Genomic DNA, 27,584 nt, shown 5'->3' on the forward strand with positions numbered 1-27,584 from the left:
TTCGCTAGTATTTTCGCATAGATCTTCACATCCGAGTTTAGGAGAGAGGTCTAAAATGAAATGGGTGATCTAGCGTTTTATTCGGTTTTGGAATCAGAATTATGTGGGCTTCCAGTGAACTAGTGGAAAAGGCCTTTGTATCATCTATAGAGTTAAAGAAAATAAGTAATTGGAAATGTTTTTAATATTTTTTCCCAAATCCGTCAGGGCCCGGTGTTTTGCCTATTGGCAAGTCCTTAATCGCTGCTTTGATTTCATCTATTGATATGGGCTCTTCTAATTGTTCTTGTTGGGTGTTGGAGATTTGAGGGAGGTGCAGGAAGGATAAGTATGTGTTTATGTCATTGGATCTCCTCCGTTTGTCCTTGGGTGTTAAATTAGTTTGGTCATCTAAGTTATACAATTTGTGGTAATAGTCTCTAAAGGTGTTTGATATGGCTTTAGAGGAGTACTGGGATCTGTTTGTATTGTCTTTGATGTGTAGTATATCTACCTGACTTATTGCACCCTTCATAATGATTCTGTTGTAGTTTGGCATCTCACTATAACAAGGAACACAAACGTCAGATGCTAAATTTCTCCCTTTCTAGTTGAAGGTCTGATAGTAGGTTATGATCAGCAGGGGAGCGTTTGTGTTGTTGTTCCAGAGTTTCTATATTAGTCAGAATGGAGGCTAAGTATGTGCGTTTCTGTTTCATTTTAGATGCTTTTATACTCATTAGCTCGCCTCGTATCACACATTTGTGTGCTTCCCATATGTCGATGGAGGATACGTCTAGCGCAATGTTATGTGAAAAGTATTCTAAGATAGATTGCGAAATCTGTTGGCTTATTAGTGTACTCAGAAGAACAATCCATTAATGGATCCAAAGGTAAGTTCAATTCTCTGCACATGATCAAGGTACCTTTTTGGTGTTCAAGTATAAGGTTAGTGATCAATTTGATAAAGGCTGATTGTTTGGTATTCGGGGCGTAAACAGAAGCTAATGTGACAGGACGACCATAAAGTAACCCTATCAGGATGATATCTGCCTTCTTTGTCCTTTTAATGTTTTTGAGGGCTGTGAAAGTTACGTTTTTCCTAATTAGAATTCCAACACCCTGTTTTTTAGTTTTAGTATGGGAGGCATAATAACTGGAACCAAATTTAAGTTTAAATGTTAAGGGTTCTTTGCCTCTGATAAAGTGGGTTTCTTGAATAAACGCTAGGTCTATTTTGTGTCTGTCAAATTCCCTAACAGCTTCTGTCTGATAGTAGGTTATGATCAGCAGGGGAGTGTTTGTGTTGTTGTTCCAGAGTTTCTATATTAGTCAGAATGGAGGCTAAGTATGTGCGTTTCTGTTTCATTTTTGATGCTTTTATACTCATTAGCTCGCCTCGTATCACACATTTGTGTGCTTCCCATATGTCGCTGGAGGATAAGTCTAGCGCAATGTTATGTGAAAAGTATTCTAAGAAAGATTGTGAAATCTGTTGGCTTATTAACGGGTCTGATATGAGATGATCAGGTAATCTCCAGATAAAGTCTTGGATTGGTTTGGACGCCATGTTAGTGTGCCAATAACTGACGCGTGGTCTGACCAGGTTATTGGGAAGATTTGTGAAGAATTAAATAGAGAGAGGCCCGTGACATCTGTGAAGATGTAGTCAATTCTGGTGCATAATTTATGGGGATGGGAATAAAATGTGTAATCTCTAATGGTTGGGTTAGAGACCCTCCAGAGGTCGTGAGCTGCAATTTTCTTTGATAAAGGCTGATTGTTTGGTATTCGGGGCGTAAACAGAAGCTAATGTGACAGGACGACCATAAAGTAACCCTATCAGGATGATATCTGCCTTCTTTGTCCTTTAACGTTTTTGAGGGCTGTGAAAGGTACGTTTTTTCTAATTAGAATTCCAACACCCTGTTTTTTAGTTTTAGTATGAGAGACGTAATAACTGGAACCAAATTTAAGTGTAAATGTTAAGGGTTCTTTGCCTCTGATAAAGTGGGTTTCTTGAATAAACGCTAGGTCTATTTTGTGTCTGTCAAATTCCTTAACAGCTTGCATTCTCTTAGACGGAATGTTGAGACCTTTATTGTTTGTAGTGTTATAGATTCAGGGTTCTTTTTGGTTTTGGGGATTAGCCATAACTAAGTATTGTTAAATAATACTATTAGTAATGCATACATGTGGCCGAAGACGAATATGTGATAGGCGGTGTTCGTTTGAGTAGCAGAAGTTTTGAGCACTAATGTTAGTAAGAAAGAGAAAAGAAAGGTTACAGTGTAACAGAATACATGAAATAACAGTAGGATTGTCATAGGTGACAAAAAAGAGGAAGTCTTTTTTTGTTCTTTGGCCTATGGTATAGTATATCTAAGGTGAACAAGTTAGTGCACATATGATCAAGACAGTTACTCTAAGACACTTATAATAAAATTTAACAATTAAAATAAATTTGCAATATTTACATTCTATAAAGTAACATACATTTCCTGTACCGTTAGTTATTGTAGTCTACATTGTGAGGAAAGAGAAGGTTATTTCCAATCCAGGAGCTCAGGAAAGCTCTGGGTATTAAGAGGTCGTTATATGTGATCAAGTTTGTGGTCTGTAGGAGTGTATTTTGTCTCAAAAAGGAAGAGTTACATCAAACACATTAACAAGTATAACAAAACGTAGTAGTGATTATTATGTTATTACATATGGTAAGTTTTAATATATTTTTCCTCTCATTCTGTGTAGCCGCCGTCATGCCGAGGCCCTCCAGGTACTCTCAGTTGGGAGATTACTTATTAAAGAAAGGCATATAATTGAGGCCTTGTCCGCATGCCGGCGGCCACGTCAAAGCTCTGAAGCGCTTCTCCGTTTAAAATGTCAGGCTATTGCATAAACTATTCCATGTGTCAAAAACATACAAATAAATAACTAAACTATAACTTTGTTAGACTACTCGATTCTTTAATAATGTCCCAAAAAAAATTATTTTTATGAGCATCGAGACTTATAACTATGGAGATAACAATCTAAACTTGTACGGTTCACTGTAGTTAGTAGGTAAATACGACTTTCTATAATTGGTATGTTTACTGTCCCAAAGGTATCTGCATCTCCGAGTGGGAAGCGGGTATCTTCACTTAATCAGGGGTTCCTTGGTTCTTCTCCTTGAGACAGTTTGCCATTGTGAGCCTTGCGGTCTTGTTAGGGTAGGAGAGTTCCAAGTGCGGGTATTTTGCATCCGGGTTTGTGGTTGTGGGAGACTTTAGAAAGAGGCTCCAAGACCTCATTATCCTTGTATATGAGGGTTTTAGCATCTTTGTGAATCAAGAGGCTAAATGGAAATCCCCATCGGTATTTTATTTTGTTCTCTTGTAGAACTGAGGTGATAAATTTTAGAGAGCGTCTTTTTTTTTTTTTAAATCATAGTGGGGCAGAGATCCTGAAAGATCTGTAGGTTGTTTCCTTGGAAGGACACAGAACCTTGTGTTCCAGCTTGTTTCCAAATTGCTTCTTTATCTTTAAAGAATGTGAACTTCATAATTATGTGTCTTGGGGGCTTGTTGGATTTGGTCTCTGTCGTAAGGCTCTGTGAGCCCTTTCAAACGAAGAGTCCGATAGTTCTAGTGTTGAATCCAATTGCTTAAATAGTTGGAGGAGGTATGAAGTCAGGTTCTCCTGTATGATTTCCTCAGGAACTCCTCTAATCCGCAGGTTGCTGTGCTATTGCTGTTGTCAAGATCTTCTACCTTTAGTTGCAACTCTTGTATAGTAAGGTCTTGGCAGTTTAGGTGTTGGATGTTATTGCTGACTTCTGTTTCTAGGTGTTCTTGTCCCTCCTCCAGGCATTCAATTCTAGATCCTAGCTCGTTAATATCCTTTCTGAATAAGGATATTTCGAATTTTATAAAGGTTTTTAGATCTGCAATGTCAGATTTGGATGAAAGGGCAGATATTGTATTTTGAATTTGTGACAATTGGTCAAGGGGAGGTTGAGAGCTAGGTGTAGGGACCTGGGCTGTCGTGGTTGGTAATTTAGTACCTTCTTGCATGGTTTGCGAGATCAGTTTGTGTGGGGAGAAAAAAGAGCTCACTGAAGGTGTATTTTGGTGCTGTTTCTGTTTTGCACGTTCTGTTTGATTTCCTTGAAGCCATATGCGGGAGATAAGCAAGTGTAGTGTACTTGCTAGGTTTTTAAGCGGTATATTAATGCCTCTTTTCAATGTTCTTTAGGGCAGTGTATGAGATGCTTAGGAATGATTGTCAGGGAATCCTAGAGGCTGAGTTCCTTTTCAGGGAATCAAGTAGCTATTGGTTTATCTGAGTCTTTAGAGTAGCTTCTCTCAAGGGTTGTTTTAAGTCGTTAAAACTTTACAATTCTGAACTAGTATATTATTCCCTTTAGATCTTACACATTAATCCCAGTAATTGGCAGGGGGAAAAAGTTGTCTGTAGGTTATATAGCATGTGGGCTTGAGGTGAGGTGTGCTCCTAGAATTGTTTTGTCCTTATAAGTGGTATACTGTACTTATCAGTGGCAGATGGCCCTGTCACCCCATATATGGAGTAAATATATATGGAGCCTCAGCTACTTATATTACAATTGTCACCTTGATTATGGTCTCCACCCGGTCAGATCTGTAACTTCAATATATTACGCATGTGCTGTCATACGTAGTGAATAGTTTTGTGGAAACTTGACAGTTGTAATGACAGCTCTCACCGTTAAAAAATGTGGTGCCTGCAGAGGGGTATTCTCATTTTAACAAGCAGCGTGCCGGCATGGCAATGTATGCCAAAATCCAAGATGGCGACCGGACTCACTTGGTTATGTGGTCTGTACTTGTAACTTGTTGTCTCAATCAGCCAGAGACCATGGTGGCTCCTTCATCAAGTATCACCGGAAGCTGATTGTAGTATATTCTAGCAGATTTGCTTGCTCAGGTTTCAAATAGGGCCCTCAGAAACAAAAAAGGCTACAGAGCTTCACTGCTGTGCAGCCATTTCCCAGCACGGCTACGCTCCGCCTCCATTGCCTTGGCCTTCATTTTTTAGGCCTCTGGATGTGTCCTTTTGGGCTTGATCCAACAGCTTGTACAGGATAGCTGTCTAGCATGCGGAAGGTTTGCAGTTTGAAACCTGTTGCAGCTCTTGACACCTTTCAAGTGTACGCAAAGCTCTTTCTAGTATATCTACATGAAGCTCTTACTCTTGACTGAGTTATAAAGGGTCCTTTGGGTCTTCTTCCATTGCCTCCGGGGGAGTGGATCTCCTTTTAGGGATCTGTGTTTCCGGGTGATGGTTGTTCCTTGCGGAGACTTTTGTTTAGATCGGGGTTTTCCAGAGCTGGGTAGCCTTAGTGCCTTCTCTTCATTGGGTCCTCTGTTTGTGCGGAGGTGTTAGGAAGACTAGTCCTGCTAATTGGATTTTTTAGACCTTGAGGTGTCCCTTGGTTGTCCTGAGGCTCTGAGAAGTATCTTCATATGACTTCCAGCCTTGCTCCTTGGAGCGTTGGACATTAGCTAGGGGTGGTTCCTTCCTTTGGTTGGAGCTTTCGAGTTCTTCTCGCTCTCCGGATTCTCTGGATATGCATCCATACCTTTGTGTCTGGCTTTTTGGCCGGTTGGGGTGTTTAGTTCTAGGGTAAGGTTTGCCTGAACTATTAGGTGCCCAGACCTGTTTTTCTTCCTGAGACTTCCGATGCTTTTCTTGGCCTTTTTGCTGACCCAGTCTTGGGTGGCAGTGTTAATTTTGACTGTATATTTTGATTAAAGTCTTAGTTTTAGTCTAGTTTTAGTTGACTGAATCTCCAGTAGATTTTAGACGACTAAATCTCCAGTAGGTTTTAGTCGACTAAAATCTAAGAGGTTTAGTTAAAGTCTAATGCATTATTTAAGCATTTCTCTATAATTTGCAAACTGATTATATACTCCAGGAGTAAACATAACACCTTTTATTATTTATGGTATTAAGGTTTAAACATGCAATACAGACACAGATTTAGCCTTTGTGATATATAACATCTTTATTAAACTTAAAAAAACAAACAAGTTTCATAAACAAACAGTAGTGCAACTTTAAAATATAAAAAAACAAAACTGTAAACTTTATTGGCTGTATTGCACATATTACCCAATATAAAAACTTTAACAGTTCTCTGTTAATAATTAAAACAAGTATCAAGTAACTCAACACAACAAAAAGTTTCTGCAGCTAGCACAGGCACAGCATAACTTTAAACCCATACTCGTGGGTTATGCTTATTTCTATAGGAAGAATCAATTGATCGTTTATAGATTTAAAAAAAAAATCGGCAACTATATTAGTACTTCTCTAGAACTTCCAAACTCATTATATACTCCTGGAGTAAAGGTTTATTAACCTGTTTTTATTTATGGTATTAAGGTTTGAACATGCCATACAGATTTAACTGTTGTGGTATATAACGTGTTTATTTATCTTAAAATTTAATAAAATTAAGTTTAGAAAATTTGAAAAAAGAACAGTAATTAGATATGGATTGATTATAACAACTTGCATAAAGTGTTTTTGTCAGCAAATTTTGATTTAGTTTTAGTCATAGTCTTTTGACTAAAATGTCCTTTTGATTTAGTTTTAGTCATAGTCTTTTGACTATTAGTCATCAGAGTTTCTTTAGTTTTATACTCATTTTAGTCTAGTTTTAGTTGAGGAAATTAACACTGTTGGGTGGTTTTGGAATCTTGGATCTCAGGGCTGGCCGGGGTGTTCCACGGTAGTGGGAACTTGGGCTATGTCCTTGCTCCATCTACCTCACCTGGTCATGGTTGGCAAGGTTTTCAGAGTATTTTTTTACTGTTTGCCACAGAGTGGCCCATGTCATCTGGTGGTGAGCCGTGTGGCTTGAGCCTCAAGGGTGGTTGGTTCATACCCAGCTGCTGGAGCTGGATGTCCAATTTCTGGTGCGCCTTAGGGTTGGATTCCCCTGGTCAGCTTACCTGTGTTCTCGTGGATTCCCTGCTCTGCAGGCGAATGGGTTGGCTGTGCCTCTGTTTGGCAAGCTACTTGTAGGGGGGTCCCTTTCTAGGACATCTGTGTTGGGAATTTCACTTCCCATTAGCCGTTGCCTTCTGGCCTTGAGGACAGTTGTTGCCCGGTGGTCTAAGGAACTGCGATTGCGCAGTCTCCTCTGGATGTATGAGCTTGTTGAGTCTATCCGGTTAGCTTAGTCTTCTAGGGTATAGATATTCCTTTCAACTTGCTCCATTGATTAGAAGAGAGTTGCCTGGAATGTGCCCTCTGTATGGGGGTTGTTTTTGTGGCCTGTTTCTTGCTTGACTGCTTCTTCTTCCTCGCAAGTACCCTCTGTATCACCCTTTTGTGGACTCTGTGTTCTCAAACTTGGGGTTTTTCACCTGGGTGTATTGCACACTTTTTCATGGTTGAATACCTTGGCATTCTATGGCCAGACACTGGGAGGACTTTGCCTCTTCCGTTGCATTCTGTGCTTGCAGTATATTGGGTAGACGTCTGTTCTGTCTCTGTGCCTGGTCTTATCCTGGGTTTTGCTTGGTATAGGCGTGGCCTCCTTTCCCTGTTTGGGTCCCTTTAGGTCTCTGTGAGCTGGGCTTACTCATGGAGGTGTTACTTTTTGTATTAGGAGACCTTTCAGTTTCCTTGGTTCTCCTTTGCCTTGTTCTCTTGGGGGTTTCGGTTGGTGTCTCCTTCCATTGTGGAGATGAGCGGTGGGGAGGTTTGTTGGGCGACAGTGTCTCCTGGAGGACTGTTGGCTCAGTTGAGTCCCTTTGCGGTCTCTGGTTTGGCTTCTGGACTAACTGCGAGTCAGTGTCACTGGGGCTTTTCCTCTTAAAATTTTCTCGGCTTCGGACGAAGCAGGGCTTTTAATTGGGTAGAGGTTCAGGCCTGGTGCTTCAGTATGGGCCGCCTATTGTACCCTCCCGTCTTGGCATTCAGTGTATTGTTTTCCCAAAAGTAATGACTGCAGCTGTGGACTCTTTTCATTTAAGAAGAAAAACATAAATTATGCTTACCTGATCATTTCCTTTTCTTCTGATGGAAAGAGTCCACAGCTCCCCACCCGTAATTTTATGTGGGGGCGTCCTTATATTTTACTGGCACCTTTCACCCTGATATTTCTTCTACTGTTCCTTGTTCCTCGGCAGAATGACTGGGGGATGAGGGGAGTGGGATGAGTATTTAAAGGGACAGTGTAGTCCAAAATAAACTTTAATGATTCAGATAGGTCATGTAATTTTAAACAATTTTCCAATTTACTTTTATCACCAATTTTTCTTTGTTCTCTTGGTATTCTTAGTTGAAAGCTTAACTTAGGAGGTTCATAAGCTACTTTCTTAGACCTTGAAGGCCGCCTCTTAAGAATGCATTTTAACAGGTTTTTCACCACTAGAGGGTGTTAGTTCATGTTTTTCATATAGATAACACTGTGCTCGTGCGCGTGAAGTTACCTGGGAGCCATCACTGATTGGCTAAACTGCAAGTCTATCAAAAGAACAAATAAAGGGGCAGTTTGCAGAGGCTTAGATACAAGATAATCACAGAGGTTAAAAGTATATTAATATAACTGTGTTGGTTATACAAAACTAGGGAATGGGTAAACAAGGGATTATCTATCTTTTAAAACTAACAATTCTGGTGTAGACTGTCCCTTTAAGCCTTTGGTTGGGTTGACATTGCCTCCTCCTGGTTGCCAGGTTCTTATTTCTCAAAAGTAATGAATGCAGTTGTGGACTCTTTCCATCAGAAGAAAAAGAAATGATCAGGTAAGCATAATTTTATGTTATTACCCATTCCCTAGTTTTGCATAACCAACACTGTTAAATTAACTTTTTACCTCTGTGATTACCTTGTATCTAAGCCTCTGCAAACTAAGCCCCCTTATTTCAGTTCTTTTGATAGACTTGCATTTTAGCCAATCAGTGCTGGCTCCTAGGTAATGCAATGTGCGTGAGCACAGTGTTATCTATATGACATACATGAACTAACACCCTATAGTGGTGAAAAACTGTCAAAATGCATTCAGAAAAGAGGCAGCCTTTAAGGTCTAAGAAATTAGCATATGAACCTCCTAGGTTTGGCTTTCAACTAAGAATACCAAAAGAACAAAGCAAAATTGATGATAAAAGTAAACTGGAAATTTGTTTAAAATGACATGCTCTATCTGAATCATGAAAGTTTATTTTGGACTAGACTGTCCCTTTAATACATGGGGGAAAATGGCCCTGCTCGAGCTCACTCTTTAATCCTTGCAAAGGGGTAAAGTCAGGTCCAGAGCAGCAATGCACTACTGGGAGCTAGCTCAACACATCCGGTGAGCCAATGACATGAAGCATGTGTGCAACCACCAATTAGCAACTAGTTCCCAGTAATGCACTGCTGTTCCTGAGCCTACCTAGGTATGCTTTTTAACAATGGATATTAAAAGAATTATCCAATTTTATAACGTAAGTAAATTATAAAAAAAAAAAAAAATTGACGTGCCATATCTGAATCATAAGGATTCATTTCTGATATTGTGTTTATGTTTATACAGTCTATGGAGTACTTGTGTAACATGTAGTGTCTGAATATGACACCACATTTAGTGTTCTCCCCATGACCTTTTCAATAGGTGCCCCTCCTGAACACCAATATTTTTCATTGCATAAATTATCGTGAAATAAATGTGTGTTAAATTATGCAATCATTTTTGTGCTTTGTATAGCAGAAAACGTTATATTAGAAAATATTACACTGCCCCCTCCTGGCTACTTTATAATGCTTGCATTTTTTTGTGTGCAGGACACTGACATAAATCTTTGCATGTGTGGTATGGTTTGAGTGTGATATGTAACCTCTCTTGAGGTTTTTTAATTTCTCACATAATTGTTTAGAGGAGAATTTTTTTTTACATTTTTTTTAATGTTGGGGATCGTACAGATTGTTAAATAAACCTTTCTATTAACAAGACCATGGATAATAAAATTGAAGTTCATGGAATAGATTAACAGGATTATGTAAAACACTTAAATTGGCACATTTCACCATGGCATAATATCCTTGTGATATTTATCTGGGGCCCTATATCTAGCACATGATTCTATGATATAGTTATCACAATGCTATATACTTGACCTGGTACCTTCTAAGTGATAAACTTTATATCAGTATTTCTCAACTTCAGTCCTCAAATTTCTAGAACTAACTCACCTGTAGTCGGGTAAGAAATTGTGATTCTAACCAGTCAGTCAACCTTAGTGAGCAACTGACCAACCAGGAGGGAAAATAAAATGCAGCCTATTAGGGGTTCTTAAAGGTAGGAGGACTAAGTAACATGATTTGTGTGATACATTGTCTAAATAAGGGCATAAAATAAAGGGCAAGTCTGGCCCAATGGTACATGTACCAAAGGGTGAGAAATAAGGCTCTGTTAAACTAGAGTGTGTCATTTCTCAATTACAATGTCCTTTTAACTATAATGTATTGTATTGTAAGCAGTTCCTTCACATATGCAGCTTAGTGTGGTATAATTGCTTAGTCATGAAAAGTCAAAATATTAGTATGGTTCATACATAAACCTTATACAGTTAGATAAGCAGGACAGCTCCAAGGCTTTTGATTGGACAACCAAGATCTTATTTGTACCTTTTATTAAAAAAATACTAATTTATCCACTATGATTTGTCTATTAATAAATGGCTCACATTATTAAACAACAAATACAAATTTATAATATTTTTTTTTTTTAGTAAATCTTTTTAGTTGTGTTTTTATTTAAAATAAAATGAAATTAGATGGTTGTTAACTTGATTTTAACCCCTTCACATTAAATAACCAAAAGGCTAGATACCATGCTAAAGGGTCCAAAATATCAGTTTAGAAATTTAAAAATGCTCCTTGCACTCAAATTCTTAAACCCAAATTTGTTAGGAAATGTTAAAATATCTGAAAAAAAATATGCAGGAAACCATAGTGACTTTAAAAAGTATGTTTTAATTTTTTTTAACCCATATAAGTATAAATAATTTATTCCTAAATAAGCCACTATTTATGTTAGACTTCAAATTATGTTTTCCAGAATCCTTTGTTCCAGACAGAAACCTGTATAATGATGAAAAGTCTATAGACAGCATGCATAATTATGATGGCCCCTCACACTCTTTGCGTTCTCACTCGACACCCTCCTGCTCATCAACCAGAGTAACTACTAACAGGAACTCCAGACGTAAACCTACTCAGAATGGAAATCTTTTAAAGATGAATAAGGAGGAGGAGCACCACCAGCAGATGTCTATCCTCCAACTGCTACAGATGAATGAAATGCATGCGGCCAAGGCGCAGCAGATAGAGCGTGAGTGTGATAAGGCTGTGGAGGAACCTAGAGTACAGATGTGAATCCTCAATATAAAGAAAATGTACTGGGAGAGGAAAATGCAAACTATCACCAAAGAAGTAGCATCCTTCAACAAGCCCTTTACGTATTCACCCTAAGCTGGTGCTGGTGAGAGCAGAAAGTCATTCAAATACGTTTGCATAGCACTTCTAACTAGATTCATCAGCTAAGATAACAAAACCTCAGATCATTGGCTAACTTATTAGGTTTTCAGCTTGTTGGCTTTTAACTTTGTGCAGCAAAAATGTATATACTGATAGCTTAAAAAAATATAGAAAGAAAAAAAGTATATTAGCTTTTTTTGTAGGCTTTTAGGGACACTACATTTAAACGTTGCCGTACTGATCAACTTTAAACAGTTTCAGGTGTTTTGTAACCTTGGACTGGATAAATGAATAAAAAGGTTGGCAGTTTGTGGGCTGCTACAGTGATTGCAAATGCTAAACATTTAAGTAAATTAGTTGGGTATTTTTGGCATTGTTTTTGAAAGAAATCTCTTTTTCAGAGTAAAGCGATAAGGTACAATATTTGCAGCAAAAACTGATGCTTTAATTTGGCATGCACAGATTTTTGTCTAGTCAGTGTTTTTATTTTTGCCTAGCAGAAGAAAATATTTGAAAAAATATAAAAAAAAGTAGACACATGGTCAGTAGTGATTTTGCAGGATTGGTTTGTGGGAATTGTAGCATATATAGTACTATAGTACTTGTACACTTGTAGTGTGTCTATGTATATATAAATATTTATTTCTTGAAGTCAGACTACCTTATTAATGATAACCTAGGAAATTAATTGACAATCCTTTAATACCAGGGTTCGCATTCTGACTTTTGGCAAAGGGGGCATCCTGTGACAGACCATTGCCTCATTTAACGTAACTGAACTCTTTGGTACGACCCCATTGTACTGCCAATGTTAGTCTGGAAATTTCATGGCTATGTGCTGTGTTTTATACCCCTGTTGTCAATGGGCGTGGCTGAAACACCTGAACTCAATAATTAGAAGTAGGGGTGTCCGCATTGTCCCCTCTCAGGCTGTCACATGGTTAAATATACTAAGCCCCCAAAGATTTGGCAAGATTTCTCTTCATGCCGGCGAGTTTTTTATTATCAGGCCCTGAATCTGTAAGTTAGAGCCACATGAGAATGTCATGGTTAAAGTCTACAGGGCAGGATGTGGTAGGATCTTGTTCAGCCACTTTAATATCATGGTAAATATGGAATTATATCAAGTCCATTCCAACAAATAGATTTACAGTAAGTGATAGATGAACACCAAGGCAAATGGGACTTATGCAAATAAAAAAAGCAATCTAAAATGTTATACCTATTTAAGGGATGATGGGAATTAATCTGCTATATTACTACAAATAAGTAAACACTTATAGGCTTTAGTTCCAGATCTTTGTACATCTAGATAGGGAATGGTCAGATATTATACGTTTATCAGTAGATGATAATTCTCTGCGTATACCCTCCAACTCGTTTGATTGTTATGCTACGGAATAACATAGATGTTGTATAAGATTAATTTCTGAATAATACAATAATACACGTGTGAATAAGTATCACCACTGTGCCCAGATAAATATCCCAGAAATAGGACTAAGGGAGTTAGAAACTTCCAAAAATTGTTTTGATTCTGCAGATGGAGTTCTTTTATGTTTACACCTCAACGAAAAGAGAATGGAGCAACCATAGCATGTGTATGGTCATGTAGAAGAGTTACGCTAGCTCTAACTGTTGTGCAAAGTTCTGATGTAAACTATTGCAATAAAAATAAAATCACGCAAGCGTCACTGTGATCATGTGATTTCAAGGCTGAGATCAGATCATGGGGGACTGTCTTAAGCTATTAGACATGCCCCCCAGGCAGATTCTTGGCTGCCTCAAAGGGGGAAGCTGCAGGACGTCATATAAGGAAGAACATTCCATGCCGTCCTATCGGCTTTAAAGCCCAGCGCTGTAAGTACAGCATGAAACCTAACGGTGTAAAGGGGGTAAGGTATTTATGTATTGTTTTTTTATAATATGTTGTAATAAACACTCAGAATTAAAGGGACATAAACTCAAAACTTTTCTTTCATTATTCAGACAGAAGAGAACATGCTATTTTTAACAACTTTCCAATTTACTTCTACTATATAATCTGCTTTGTTCTTTTGGTATACTTTGTTGAAAAGCATACCTAGAGAAGCTGACTGATGGCTGCACTTATATGCTCCTTGCCATTTGCTCACCCACTGTGTTCAGCAATGTTGCTTTCTGTAACATTGTGCTTATATGAAAAAATATTTGTATACGGCCATTTTCCATCTAAAGGGGAGGAGAGTCCACTGCTTCATTCATCACTTGTGGGAAATAAGAACCTGGCCACCAGGAGGAGGCAAAGACACCCCAGCCAAAGGCTTAAATACCTCCCCCACTCACCTCATCCCCCAGTCATTCTTTGCCTTTCGTTACAGGAGGTTGGCAAAGAAGTGACGGAAGATTCAGAGAGTCTCTTATGGAGGGTAGTACTCTTCTCAATGGGACTGGAGTTTTAAGTAGTCCTGTCAGCATCTCAGTGAGAGCATGGGTGAAAGTTAGAGTCCGGAGATGCAGGGGGAGTGATAACGTATGAAGACAGGGTCACAGTCTGACTCCTTTTATCTGTATAGAATCTAGGGTAATACCCTCGGAAGGGGGTTATGGAACAGGGTGGATTTTATTATGCATAATATTGTTTATTGTGTTTATGCTGCACTTGTGTGAGATGAAGACTCTGTCAGTGTGGAACAGTTAGAGAGAGATTGACGCAGGTTTTTTTTGGCGCGTCTCTCTCTCTCGAGTGCAGGGGCGGTCCTGCATGGCACTCCATGTAACCGGGTGTTGCCTCTGTACCTTCCTCTTTCTTGACCTGCGTTCGGAGGAGACGAAAGCTGTTTCCTGTTGTCCAGGAGGTGGTGAGTGCCCCGGCCATTGGGATATAAAGGTGCCATTTAATACATTAAGTCTGTAATAAAGGCACAAGCTATGGAGGACTCTGATATGTTAGAGGATACTCCCTCTTTATCTAAACCTATTAACTGTATACTGTGAGGAGGTTCTGGTCGAACCACGGACACAACTCCGTTCCACATGCTTTGACAATATTGCTATATTGAAAAAGAATAAAGTACTTAGTACGACTGACCCGTCCACCTCTGAGGGTTCTCCGCCCGCGAGGTACGTTCCCTACAATCATCTCCAGTTACACAAGCAGTTCCCCAGGGCACTACTAATCCTCCCACGGGAGGGGCCCCTTGACCTCCAGACTTCGCAGATCAGTTACAGACGGGGGTTTATGCTGCCATAAATGCAATGCCTCGGCCTACTAAGCACAAGGTACAGCACTGCTATCCGTCACAGGGGTCTTCGACTCCGCTGGATGTCTCAGATTATCCGCTGAGGAGGGTGACTCCGACTTATCGGAGGATTTCGCTTCTGGGTCGGAATTGGCTACTTCTAGGCCTCCGTCCACAGAGGAACCAGATTTCAAATTTAAGATGGAGCATTTGCGCTTTTTGCTGAAGGAACTGCTTGCTACGCTGGAGGTTCCGGAACTGAAACTCCCGGAGGAACCTTCGATCCCTAAATTGGATAGGGTTTACGAGGACAGGGTAGTGTCCCAGGCCTTCCCAGTTTTTATCTAAATGATGAGCATTATTAAGAATGAATGGGAGAAACTGGGCTCAGCCTTTTCTCCCTCATCTTCTTTTTAGAAGCTTTTTCCTCGTTCCGGACGCGCAGCTTGAACTGTGGAGAACCGTCCCTAAGGTGGATGGTGCTATCTCCACGGTCGCTAAGAGAACGACCATTCCGCTTGAGTATAGCTCCTCTTTTAAGGAACCTATGGATGGACTCGAGAGGAATCGAGCCTACCTATAAATATTCTGGAACTTTGAGCGATATTCAACGCTCTGAGGGCTTGTCCCCCTCTGGGGTCATCCCAATTAATCAGATTCCAATCGGACAACATTACCTCGGTGGCTTACATAAACCACCCAGGCAATGAGGGAAGTATCTTGGATTCTGGAATGGGCAGAGACTCTCAATTGTTTTCTCTCAGCTATCTACTTTCCGGGTGTAGACAACTGGGAAGCGTTATTTTCTGAGCAGATAGACGTTTCATCCAGGGAAATGGTCTCTCCACCCCAAGATGTTTGCAGAGATCTGCAGCATATGAGGGATGCCAGAAATTGATCTCCTGGCGTCCAGGCTCAATTGGAAGCTACTCTGACACGGGTCGCGATCCAGGGATCCCCAGGCGGAACTGATAGATGCTTTGGCGGTACCCTGGGACTTCAACCTAATTTACATATTTCCACTGTTGCCTTTTCTACTTCGAGTAGTGGCCCGCATTAAGCAGGAGCAAGCTTCGGCTATTCTGATTGCTATGTCGTGGCCGCGGAGGACGTGGTTTGCGGATCTAGTGGCGATGTCGTCATATCCGCCGTGGAAGTTACCTTGTCGCAAGGATCTACTAGTTCAAGGTCCTTTTCAACATCAAAATCTCGATTCTCTGAGGCTGACTTTGTGGAGATTGAACGCCTAGTCTTAGCCAAGAGAGGATTTTCAGAGAGAGTGATTGATACTCTCGTTCAGGCCAGGAAGCCGTTTACTAGACGCTTCTACCACAAGGTGTGGAGGACCTACTTGTCCTGGTGTGAGGAATGAGGATACCCATAGCATAAGGGCAGGGTATCCAGGATTTTGGCCTTTCTTCAGGACGGCCTAGATAAGGGTCTTGCCGCCAGTTCCTTAAGGGGACAGATCTTAGCCTTATCTGTACTGTTGCATAAGAAGCTTGCGGAGCTTCCTGACATTCAGTCCTTTGTTCAGGCTCTGGTTAGGATCAGACCGGTCTTCAGGAATTCGGCTCCTCCTTGGAGCTTAAACTTGGTTCTTAAGGTTTTGCAGAGGGCTCCGTTTGAGCCTATGCATTCCCGTGACATTAAGATTCTCTCATGGAAGGTCCTGTTGTTATTGGCTATTGCATCGGCACGCAGAGTCTCTGAGTTGACGACCTTGCAATATGAGCCTCCTTACTTAGTTTTTCACGCTGATAAGGCGGTTCTTCGCACTGGATTGGGATTCCTTCCCAAGGTAGTGTCGAGTCGTAACATCAATCAGGAAATAGTAGTTCCTGCCTGGTGTCCTAACCCTTCTTCTTTGAAGGAGAGGTTACTTCATAATTTGGATGTGGTTCAAGCTTTGAAGTTATACCTTCAAGCCACGATGGAGTTCAGACAAATGTCGTCCTTAATTGTTGTGTATTCTGGAAGACGCAGGGGACAGAGGGCCTCTGCTGCTACTTTATCTTTTTGGTTAAGGAGTATGATCCATCTAGCTTATGAGACAGCGGGACACAAGCCTCCTCAGAGGATTACGGCTCACTAGACTAGTGCTGTGGCCTCTTCTTGGGCCTTTAAGAATGAGGCTTCTATGGAGCAGATTTGTAAGGCGGCCACCTGGTCATCCTTACATACTTATGCCAAATTTTTACAAATTTGACATGTTTGCTTCTGCGAAAGCAGCTTTTGGGAGACGGGTTCTGCAGGCTGTGGTGCCCTCAGTATAGGGTCCGCCTCCTTTACCCTGCTGTCTTTTTCATTTTCATTGTGTCCTCTAGAGCTTGGGTATTTGTTCCCACAAGTGATGAATGAAGCAGTGGACTCTCCTCCCCTTTAGATGGAAAACATAAATTATGCTTACCTGATGATTTCATTTCCATTGTGGGGAGGAGAGTCCACTGCACCTGCCCATTCTCCGGTTTAATTTTGATCTTCTGGCACCATTTATACCCTGATATTTCTCCTACTGTTCCTTATTCCCTTGGCAGAAGGACTAGGGGAGTGGGGAGGTATTTAAGCCTTTGGCTGGGGTGTCTTTGCCTCCTCCTGGTGGTCAGGTTCTTATTTCCCACAAGTGATGAATTAAGCAGTGGACTCTCGTCCCCACGATGTAAATGAAATTATCAGGTAAGCATAATGTATGAGTTTTTTTTGTTTTGTTCCATCAACAAAGGATACCAAGCAAATCAAGTAATGTTAATATAAGTAAATCTGAATCATGAAAGAAAACATTTGATTTTTATGTCCCTTTAAAGGCATACTAAAGCCATTTTTTTTCCTTTCACAATTCAGACAGAGCATGCAATTTTAAGCAACTTTCTAATTTACTCCTATTATCAATTTTTCTTCATTCTCTTGCTATCTTTATTTGAAAAAGGCGGAATGTAAGGTTAGGATCCAACCCATTTTTGGTTCAGCACCTGGGTAGCTACATTTAGTCACCAATCAGCAAGCGCTGCCCAGGTGCTGAACCAAAAATGGGCCGGCTCTTAAGCTTTACATTCCTGCTTTTTCAAATGACGATACCAAGAGAACGAAGAAATAATGATAATAGGAGTGAGTTAGAAAGTTGCTTAAAATCGCATGCTCTATCTGAATCATGAAATAAAACATTTGGGTTTAGTATCCCTTTAATCACAACAGAGGTATTTACATTCAGGAGACCACAGTATATTAAGCACAGCCTCAGTGAATGCTGCCTCTAATTAAAGTTGCAATGTTGTCATGTGACTACCCCTCCTGGCGATACGATGCTCCAACACACGTTTCACCATTTAATTCAGCTTTTTATGTTTTGTGCTATATAAACACTGTGGGTTACTGTCACAGGGATTTGAATCGAGCACAATACTTCTTCTGAGTGTGAGCAGTAGTGACAACATTTGTGGATAATTCAAAGTAGTGAAATCTGGAGCGCAAAAAAAGAAAGGGAACTGCAATAGTGTGAGATCCAACAACACTTTAATGACATGCAATTAAATAAAACTACTCACAAAATTTCCAATCAATTGGGCATATAACATAAGAATCTTGACAGGTAAGGAGTACTCTGGCGTTTTTTTCACGGCTCTGGCTTTGCACGAGTCGGCGTGTGACGTCACCACCCAATCTCTATCACTGCGATATTCCAATCACACCTCTCTCCTCTTTCAACTGTCAAACAGTATACATCAAAGTACAAGCATTCGGCGCCTCAACGCGTTTCTCTGCCTCCTCTGGCGGCTTTCTCAAGAGTACCGAATGCACATCAAAGGCTCCTATTTATACTAATGTATTAGTAGTGCCCCCTGCTGTCCAAAAGGGTACATTCATTAAATACCTTCAGTCCATTATACTGTATTCTATGGTTTCCTTTGTTTGAGCTGTGGGCTGTATAACTATACAGTTGCGGTATGTAATACAATACATTGTATATAAACAGCACATAAATTTAAAATACATAAAAATCATAACATCCTATATAACACATTCAATTGCAATATTTGATACAATACATTGTTTAAAAACAACACTTAAAATTAAAACACATGATTTGATAATATCCTGAATAAACTAATATTAAGAAACTTTTTTAGAAACTTTTATAGAAAAACAAAATCGGAGATTGGTAATGTGCATAAAAACATTCAATTGATTATTTATTAAAAACAAATAATGTGGAATAAAAAACTATTTCCTAAATATATCATAATAGGTTTCAACTGTATGTTGATATACACACTTCAATCCAACTTGTAAAATCACATGAAATGCAAATTCATATTTGAAATTAATGTAATTCATTGATTTCACTACATTTAAAACCATTTAGAAATTAATTTTAAAATACATATAAATAGTTCATTGGAAAAATATTATTCTCTATTACATAAAAATAATAAACGGATTCTTTGTTTTCTAAAACATAACCGACATACTGGGAAAGATCTGAACTACTATTCTAAAATCCTAATAATTTTTTGTTAGAACGCTAAATAAATGCTGTAATATCAATATCTACATTCAAACCTTTGGGAGTGAGGGTACCTAGTTTGTGGATCCAAAAGGTCTCCCTCCTTCTCAATTTTAATAAGAGATCACCTCCCATAGGATCTTTAGGAACAATTTCTATCCCCTTAATGGTCAAACTAGAAGGATCACAATTATGTTTATCCAAAAAATGTCTAGGGACACTGTGTTTCAAAAGTGTTTTTTTGATATTTGCAATATGTTCACTAAACCTTTTTGATAGATATCTTTTGGTGCGGCCTACATACTGTAGGCCACACCCACACTCTAATAAATATACTACATATACACTTTTGCAGGTAATAAAAATTTTTACTTTAAATTCCTGTCCCGTTGTGTTGGATTTAATTACTGATCGTTGTGAACTGATGTTCTTACACATCGGGCAGTAAGATTTATTACATTTATATGTCCCATTTAATTTCAAAAAATTTTCTTTGATAGTTTTTGGGTCACTATTTAGTTTATTTCCATCTCTGAGCTTACTTGGGGCAACTAAATTCTTTAGATTAGTATTCTTTTTAAAAACCAGATTGGGTCTATTATCAAGTACCTTGTTAAGTAGAGGATCACTTGTAAGCACCGACCAATATTTATTAAGGACCCCCTTAACTTTATTCACTCCCTCCCCATACTGAGTTATAAATTTTACTGTTGGTGGATTTTTATTTCCATCTATTACTTTCTTCTTGTTCCTAAGTAACTTTTCCCTGTCATCCATTTCAACAGAGGACATTATCTTGGAAAGATCTGTCTCATTATATGATCGTGATAAAAAAAAATTGCGTAAAATATCAGCCTCTTGTTTATAATCAGTGATTTTTGAGCAGTTACGCCTGATTCTTGTAAACTGGCTTTTAGGAATATTTTTTATCCATTTACTGTAATGTCCACTTTTCGCATGAAGCAGACCATTACTGTCTACATCTTTTCTAAAATTCTTAGTTAAAATTTCATTATTTTCTATAAATATACTTAAATCTAAAAAATCAATGCATTGAGTTTGGATGTTACTAACCAGGTTTACATTATACTCATTAAGATTCAAATACTCTAAAAACTTTTTTGCTTCAACCTCAGATCCACCCCAAATCATAAACACATCATCAAATGATGAATCATTTGTGGATAATTATTACCATACAGGGTCACACTATGGTTGTTCCATTCTCTTGTCTTTGAGGTGTAAACATAGGAGAACTTTCTAACTCCTTATTCCTATTTTTGGGACATTTTTATCTGGGCATAGTGTTCACATTTTTATTGTTGTATTTATATTTTTATTTGTGAATTCACGCTGGTATGATTATTTAATGTATTTATTGTAGTACATAAATATACGGGCAAGGATGATAAGACAGAAAGAAAAAGGATTATAGCTCCATCTTTACTTGTCAAAACTTTCCAGTCATTCCAAATAATTCTCTTATGACGTAGAGAAACAATCTAAATATTATAAAAATGATCTAGGAAGGCTTGTACAGTATCTGCTCTCATGGGGTAAACATGCACTGTACCACCTGTCTCTAGTGGGTTTTTTTTTTTTTAATAATGATAATATTGTTTATGTATTAGCCCATCACCCAGATAGTGTTTTACAGTCTTACATTCTCCATAATATGTCAGGTTTTTTTTTCATACTATTTTTGATATTTTGGAGAGAAAATAATGAATATATATACAGTATGTGTTCTTCACAGAATCTTTTTGCCAACTGTGTGGCATTATGAAGTAGTTGGGTGAGAGCAGTGTAATTATTTGCACTGTTATAACATTTGTCTTTAGTAACAAATATTACTTAAGCTATCCAAAGCACAAATGAATTGTATCACTTGACATACATTGATTTAATGAGAATGTGGGCAACAAACATTGAAAAAAGTTATTATTAGTTTATAAGTATAAATTTTAGCCAGGTGTTCAATAAAATCAGCCAGATGGTTTGCCTATTAAATAGTTCCTGGGGGAAACACTGTATTTACTTTTCTTAAAGTGACATTTAAACAGCTTTTGCTTTTTGTGTAAAAAAAAAAAAGCAAAATTGGTAACCATGGTTTTTAAATGCTTTAAAGGGACAGTAATCATTACATAATTCTGCACCAAGTTTAGGAAAATTGCAGCATTTTGTGGTTACAGAATTTTTTGCTTTTTACCTCTTTAGGGAACGTGACACAAGCACAATTTTATAAACAAGAGATGAGATTATAGTATAACATTTAATTATGTTCATAAAAAAACAGACTTTGCAAAATACTTATTTATTTTGTCTATTCTGTAAGTTAGCTCTAAAAATTGTGGTTTTCCATTTCTTATGAGCATTGGACATGCAGACTCATAAGGAATAACAAGCATGACACAAAAGCATTGTTTAAAACACTCCTTTATATTTGTCCCTACCTGGCCTTAGCAGAAGAGAGAAAAGGGGAACCTAGGTTTTAGCATGCTGGTGCCTATTACTTTACACTTATCTTTTAGAGATTTACTAATATACTTTTTAAACTGTACCTGCAAATTATTCTAAGGCTAATGCTTTGAATATATAATTATATCTAGTGTAATACTTAGTGCTTAAAGGTCCATTGTACTGTAAAATTGTTTCCAGTGACTTGTTATACCAGCTGCAGAATATAAAATGTATGGGGAATATATAATTTAGGTATTTTAGTATATGAAATAGCGGCTTTTGTTAATTGAAACCAGAACCTAATGAAATGGGCTGAGCTTGTGTGGAGAGCAGACCTCATTAGCTTATCTCTCTAGAGAATAATGGAAAAAGAACATTTTGCTACCACTCTGTCCAATCCCCCCACTGGAAGCATGATTTTTTTCTTACACCTCTTGTTTTAGTATGGCAAAATGTTTTGAGTCTGCAAAGTGATTTGGTCATATCAGATCACAAGTTTACTCTAAACTGACTGTAACTGGCCACAGCAAAGGAGACCAGGTCTGGTATTTGCTATTTATGGAGAAATATTATCATTTTTTTAAATTAATTTTTTTACAAGTCCTATTTTTTTTTAATAGCTTCTTTTCATAAAGGAGATTTAGAACTGCTCATTGACGAACAGGGCAAGATCCAGACAGAACCAATTAGGAAAGTGCCTGTCACAGATTTGTGTTCAGAAGACTCTCCTTCCATCAGTGTAAACAAAGGTAATTGCATCTCAGATCGTCAACAATAGATAAACTACACCAGTGTTCGTATAAGCGCTTTAAAAAAAAAAAAACAGGGCAGGGCTTCAAATATTTGTTTTAAACTTAGGAACTATCTGTTTATGTATACAAGAATAAACAGGAGAATGGTGACCGAAAGAAGGGGGATATATATATATATATATATATATATATATATATATATATATATATAGTTCCAAGAGCAAGGTACAGCACTGTATATGACAGGATAAACTTTTCAAAGTGCAAGTAGACCAATGGGGTCCTGCAACTCCCCTTTAATATAGAATCAAAGTCATAGAAGGGGGTCTCAGCACTGTTTTACCCAAAATACTTCTTAATTGGGTTAAAATGAAGCCAACAAACAGCAGCAATGTTTCGACCCTACAGAGCCCTTACTCATGCTAAAGTGTACAGGTAGCATCCTTTTATAGCACCTGTGTAACTAATTAACTCTTTTTAGTTCATTATACATTGCCATTAGTGTGAAAAGAGCACCACCTAGTGGACACAGTGACAAAATCTCTTTCAATTTCATATATACCTGTCAGATTATTTTTACATATATAAAAGAAAGTTAAAAACATCATCATAGTTACAAATATACAATTTCATGATATATTTATCCAATTAACAATTGAACCTCACTAGTTAAAAACAAAATTATTTAAATAAATAAATGTAAATCAAAATCCTTGTTTAAACCTACTGTATGTAAAGTCCCTAATCTGCGCCCAGTGTAATTCTATGATCAGGGGTAAACATATAGCCCAGGTAAATGATAATAAGAAAAGGGAGATCAATGGATATTATACCTGTGACACTGAATTTGTTGTCTAGCTTTTCAAATGTCCATGTGAGCGGGGCTACGTGGGGGAGACCATACACCCCTTAAATGACAGGATTAGTTCCCATAAATCAAGTATTAGAAATAAGGATATGGCTCTTCCTGTATCAGCCCACTTTGCAAAAGCAGGACACACTGTGAGCCAACTCTGCTTCCAAGTTATAGAACGTATCCCCAAATTAAGACGAGGAGGGGGATAGAGAATTAATGCTAAAAAAAGAGGGAGGTTTGGTGGATCCAAAAATTAGGGACTTTACATCCAGTAGGTTTAAATAAGGATTATGACTTATATTTATTTATTTATTTAAACCATTTTGTTTTTAACTAGTGCGGTCCAATTGTTAATTGGATGAATATATCATGACATTTTTTATTTGTAACTATGATGATGTTTTTAACTTTCTTTTATATATGTAAAAATAATCTGACAGGTGTATATGACATTTAAAAAGATTTTGTCACTGTGTCCACTACGTGGTGCTCACACTAATGGTGATGTATAATGAACTAAAGAGTTAATTAATTAGTTACACAGGTGCTCTAAAAGTACACTTTAACATGAGTAAGGGCTATGTAGGCCCAAAACGTTGCTGCTGTTTGCTGGCTTTCTTTTAACCCAATAAAGAAGTATTTTGGATAAAACAGTGCTGGGACCCTTCTATGATTTTGATTTTTATATATATATATATATATATATATATATATATATATATATATATATATATATATATATATATTGTATCAGCACCCCTAGTTTAATAAATTTCACAGTTCTATATACTGAGATAAAATATTGTGTGTCCTGTATAGGAACACACTTCCCAGTATATGTTTTTGATATATATATATATCTACTTTTGTCTCTGTGAAAAGGGTTATGAATATTTTTGATGGTCTGTTTGCTCTCTGTTGTCTTTTAAAGGGACACTGAACCCAAATTTTTTATTTCGTGATTCGGATAGAGCATGCAATTTTAAGCAACTTTCTAATTTACTCCTATTATCAATTTTTCTTCGTTCACTTGCTATTCTTATTTGAAAAAGAAGGCATCTAAGCTTCTTTTTTGTTTCAGATCCTGGACAGCATTTTTTTATTGGTGGATGAATTTATCCACCAATCAGCAAAAATAACCCAAATTATTCACCAAAAATGGGCCGGCATCTAAACTTACAATCTTGCCTTTCAAATAAAGATACCAAGAGAAGGAAGAAAATTCGATATTAGGAGTAAATTAGAAAATTGCTTAAAAATGCATGCTCTATCTGAATCACAAAAGAAAAAATTTGGGTTCAGTGTCCCTTTAACTATTATAACCAGGAATAATATCAGAGTTCTTCCAGCAGTCACTTAGTGGTACTATATCTTTACCACTATGTGAATGAGGCATTTTTGTAACGTTCTAAGAAATATTCCTGAATCGTAAAACATTTTTGATACAATTTTGTTAATGATTACATTTTGGATATTTTTATAAAATAATCATTTATTTTAATTATATACATTTCAAAATATTTATTCTTTGGTCTTTGACAAATTATGAGGAATTAAAGAACATAAGTAATTATATTTATTTTTCTATTGCAGTAATAATCTACATGGAAAACAGTGCCATATTAACTGTAATGTAAACCAGGGCTCGACAATCCCAGGCACCTGGCTCCTTAAAATTAGGCCCAAGCACCATGGTTTAGAGTTCCCAAAACACCCATATGTGCCACACCCATATGTGCTACACCTAAAATTTCACCTGGTGTGGCTGTGAAATACACATCCAATTTGTATTGTGTTATTACACACATACATTATAAAATGATCCATCTCTGTCAGGGCTTGACAAACTCAGGCACCACTGGCACCTTATAATTAGGCCCTGAGGCCCTAGTTTGTAGCCTCTAAGACAAACCCATGGGTCCCTTCAACTTGTTGCTGCTGCCAGCCTCACTTAAAATTCAGTCTGGTGTAACTGGGATCTATAATGCCGCATGGCGAATGGGGGAGAGGTCCGGTCGGCATTGGAAGAAGAGGTTACAGATTGTGTGTGTGTAACAGTTAAGACCAGCAGAAACACTGCTAAATATAGTAATATGCTACTCTTTGTGCTCCCTTAATTGAACTACTTGAACTGAAATCTCTTTTTTAAGCCAATACCTGTGAAAACAGGACTTGACAAACTCAATAACTTCCCTTTTCACCATAAAGGAAGATAACCTCTCTTTTTTTAAATTTATTTTTATTCTTCTTACTTTGAAGGAACTGTCCACTTCAGTCTGGGCTTTTTTCCCACTGATCGGCTACACTAAGAGCCTTGCCTCTGTAGCATATAGTCTGGTTTCTTTATATCACTGGATTGAATAGTATACTAATATATAATATATATAATAGTATACTAATAATAGTATTTCAGGAGTGACACTTAAATATATCCCATGTATGTCTTAAATCAAAAAAGGTTGTGAATCCCAAGTATAATAAGACTGAACTGGGTGCTGTGAAAGTAATCCTGCAAAGCATTTAGAAATATATATATATCTCTCCAATGTGGATCCAGCACTCACTTGAATAGGCAATCAAACTCCGGGGTGCACTCAAACCTAATAATATAAAAATAACAAGAGTTACATTGAGCAATGATACTTTCTCTTGTTAAGGGTATCCAGTCCACGGATCATCCATTACTTGTGGGATATTCTCCTTCCCAACAGGAAGTTGCAAGAGGATCACCCACAGCAGAGCTGCTATATAGCTCCTCCCCTCACTGCCATATCCAGTCATTCTCTTGCAACTCTCAACTAAGATGGAGGTCTTAAGAGGACTGTGGTGTTTTATACTTAGTTTATTTCTTCAATCAAAAGTTTGTTATTTTTAAATGGTACCGGAGTGTACTGTTTATCTCAGGCAGTATTTAGAAGAAGAATCTACCTGCGTTTTCTATGATCTTAGCAGAAGTAACTAAGATCCTTTGCTGTTCTCACATATTCTGAGGAGTGAGGTAACTTCAGAGGGGGAATAGCGTGCAGTTAAAATATTTTTCTAGGGATGGAATTTGCTAGAAAATGCTGCTGATACCGAAGTAATGTAAGTAAAGCCTTAAATGCAGTGATAGCGACTGGTATCAGGCTTATTAATAGAGATACATACTCTTATAAAAGTGTATTTTAAAACGTTTGCTGGCATGTTTAATTGTTTTTTTACATATGTTTGGTGATAAAACTTATTGGGGCCTAGTTTTTTCCAAATGGCTGGCTTGATTTTTGCCTAGAAACAGTTCCCTGAGGCTTCCCACTGTTGTAATATGAGTGGGAGGGGCCTATTTTGGCATTTTTTTGCACAGCAAAAATTACAGACACAGACATCCAGCTTCTTCCTGCATGATCCAGGACTTCTCTGAAGGGCTCAAAAGGCTTCAAAAGTCGTATTGAGGGAGGTAAAAAGCCACAGTAGAGCTGTGGCAGTTGTGACTGTTTAAAAAACGTTTTTGTCATTTGTTATTCCGTTTTTGGTATTAAGGGGTTAATCATCCATTTGCAAGTGGGTGCAATGCTCTGCTAACTACATATTACATATTCTGTAAAAATTTCGTTAGTGTAACTGCCTTTTTTCACTGTGTTTCTTAAAGGCGCAGTAACGTTTTTTATATTGCTTGTAAACTTGTTTTAAAGTGTTTTCCAAGTTTGCTAGTCTCATTGCTAGTCTGTTTAAACATGTCTGACACAGAGGAACCTACTTGTTCATTATGTTTGAAAGCCATGGTGGAGCCCCATAGGAGAATGTGTACTAAATGTATTGATTTCACCTTAAACAGTAAAGATCAGTCTTTATCTATAAAAGAATTATCACCAGAGGGTTCTGTCGAGGGGGAAGTTATGCCGACTAACTCTCCCCACGTGTCAGACCCTTCGCCTCCCGCTCAGGGGACGCACGCTAATATGGCGCCAATTACATCAGGGACGCCCATAGCGATTACCTTGCAGGACATGGCTGCAATCATGAATAATACCCTTTCAGAGGTATTATCTAGATTGCCTGAATTAAGAGGCAAGCGCGATAGCTCTGGGGTTAGGAGAGATACAGAGCGCGCAAATGCTGTTAGAGCCATGTCTGATACTGCGTCACAGTATGCAGAACATGAGGACGGAGAGCTTCAGTCTGTGGGTGACATCTCTGACTCGGGGAAACCTGATTCAGAGATTTCTAATTTTAAATTTAAGCTTGAGAACCTCCGTGTATTGCTTGGGGAGGTATTAGCTGCTCTGAATGACTGTAACACAGTTGCAATTCCAGAGAAATTGTGTAGGCTGGATAGATACTAT

At 38.1% G+C, this 27,584-nt stretch overlaps 1 protein-coding gene across 1 annotated transcript in view; it reads left to right on the plus strand.

Annotated features, from left to right (window-relative positions):
• MSANTD3 (Myb/SANT DNA binding domain containing 3) overlaps positions 1-27,584 on the plus strand; it is a 164,042-nt gene that overhangs the window by 124,097 nt on the left and 12,361 nt on the right. The window contains 2 exon segments of the mRNA XM_053715766.1: positions 11,057-11,329; positions 22,278-22,406. Of these exon segments, the coding sequence (XP_053571741.1) occupies positions 11,057-11,329; positions 22,278-22,406 (402 nt within the window).

Source organism: Bombina bombina, chromosome 5, assembly GCF_027579735.1.
Source record: "Bombina bombina isolate aBomBom1 chromosome 5, aBomBom1.pri, whole genome shotgun sequence".
NCBI classification, from domain to species: Eukaryota; Metazoa; Chordata; class Amphibia; order Anura; family Bombinatoridae; genus Bombina; species Bombina bombina.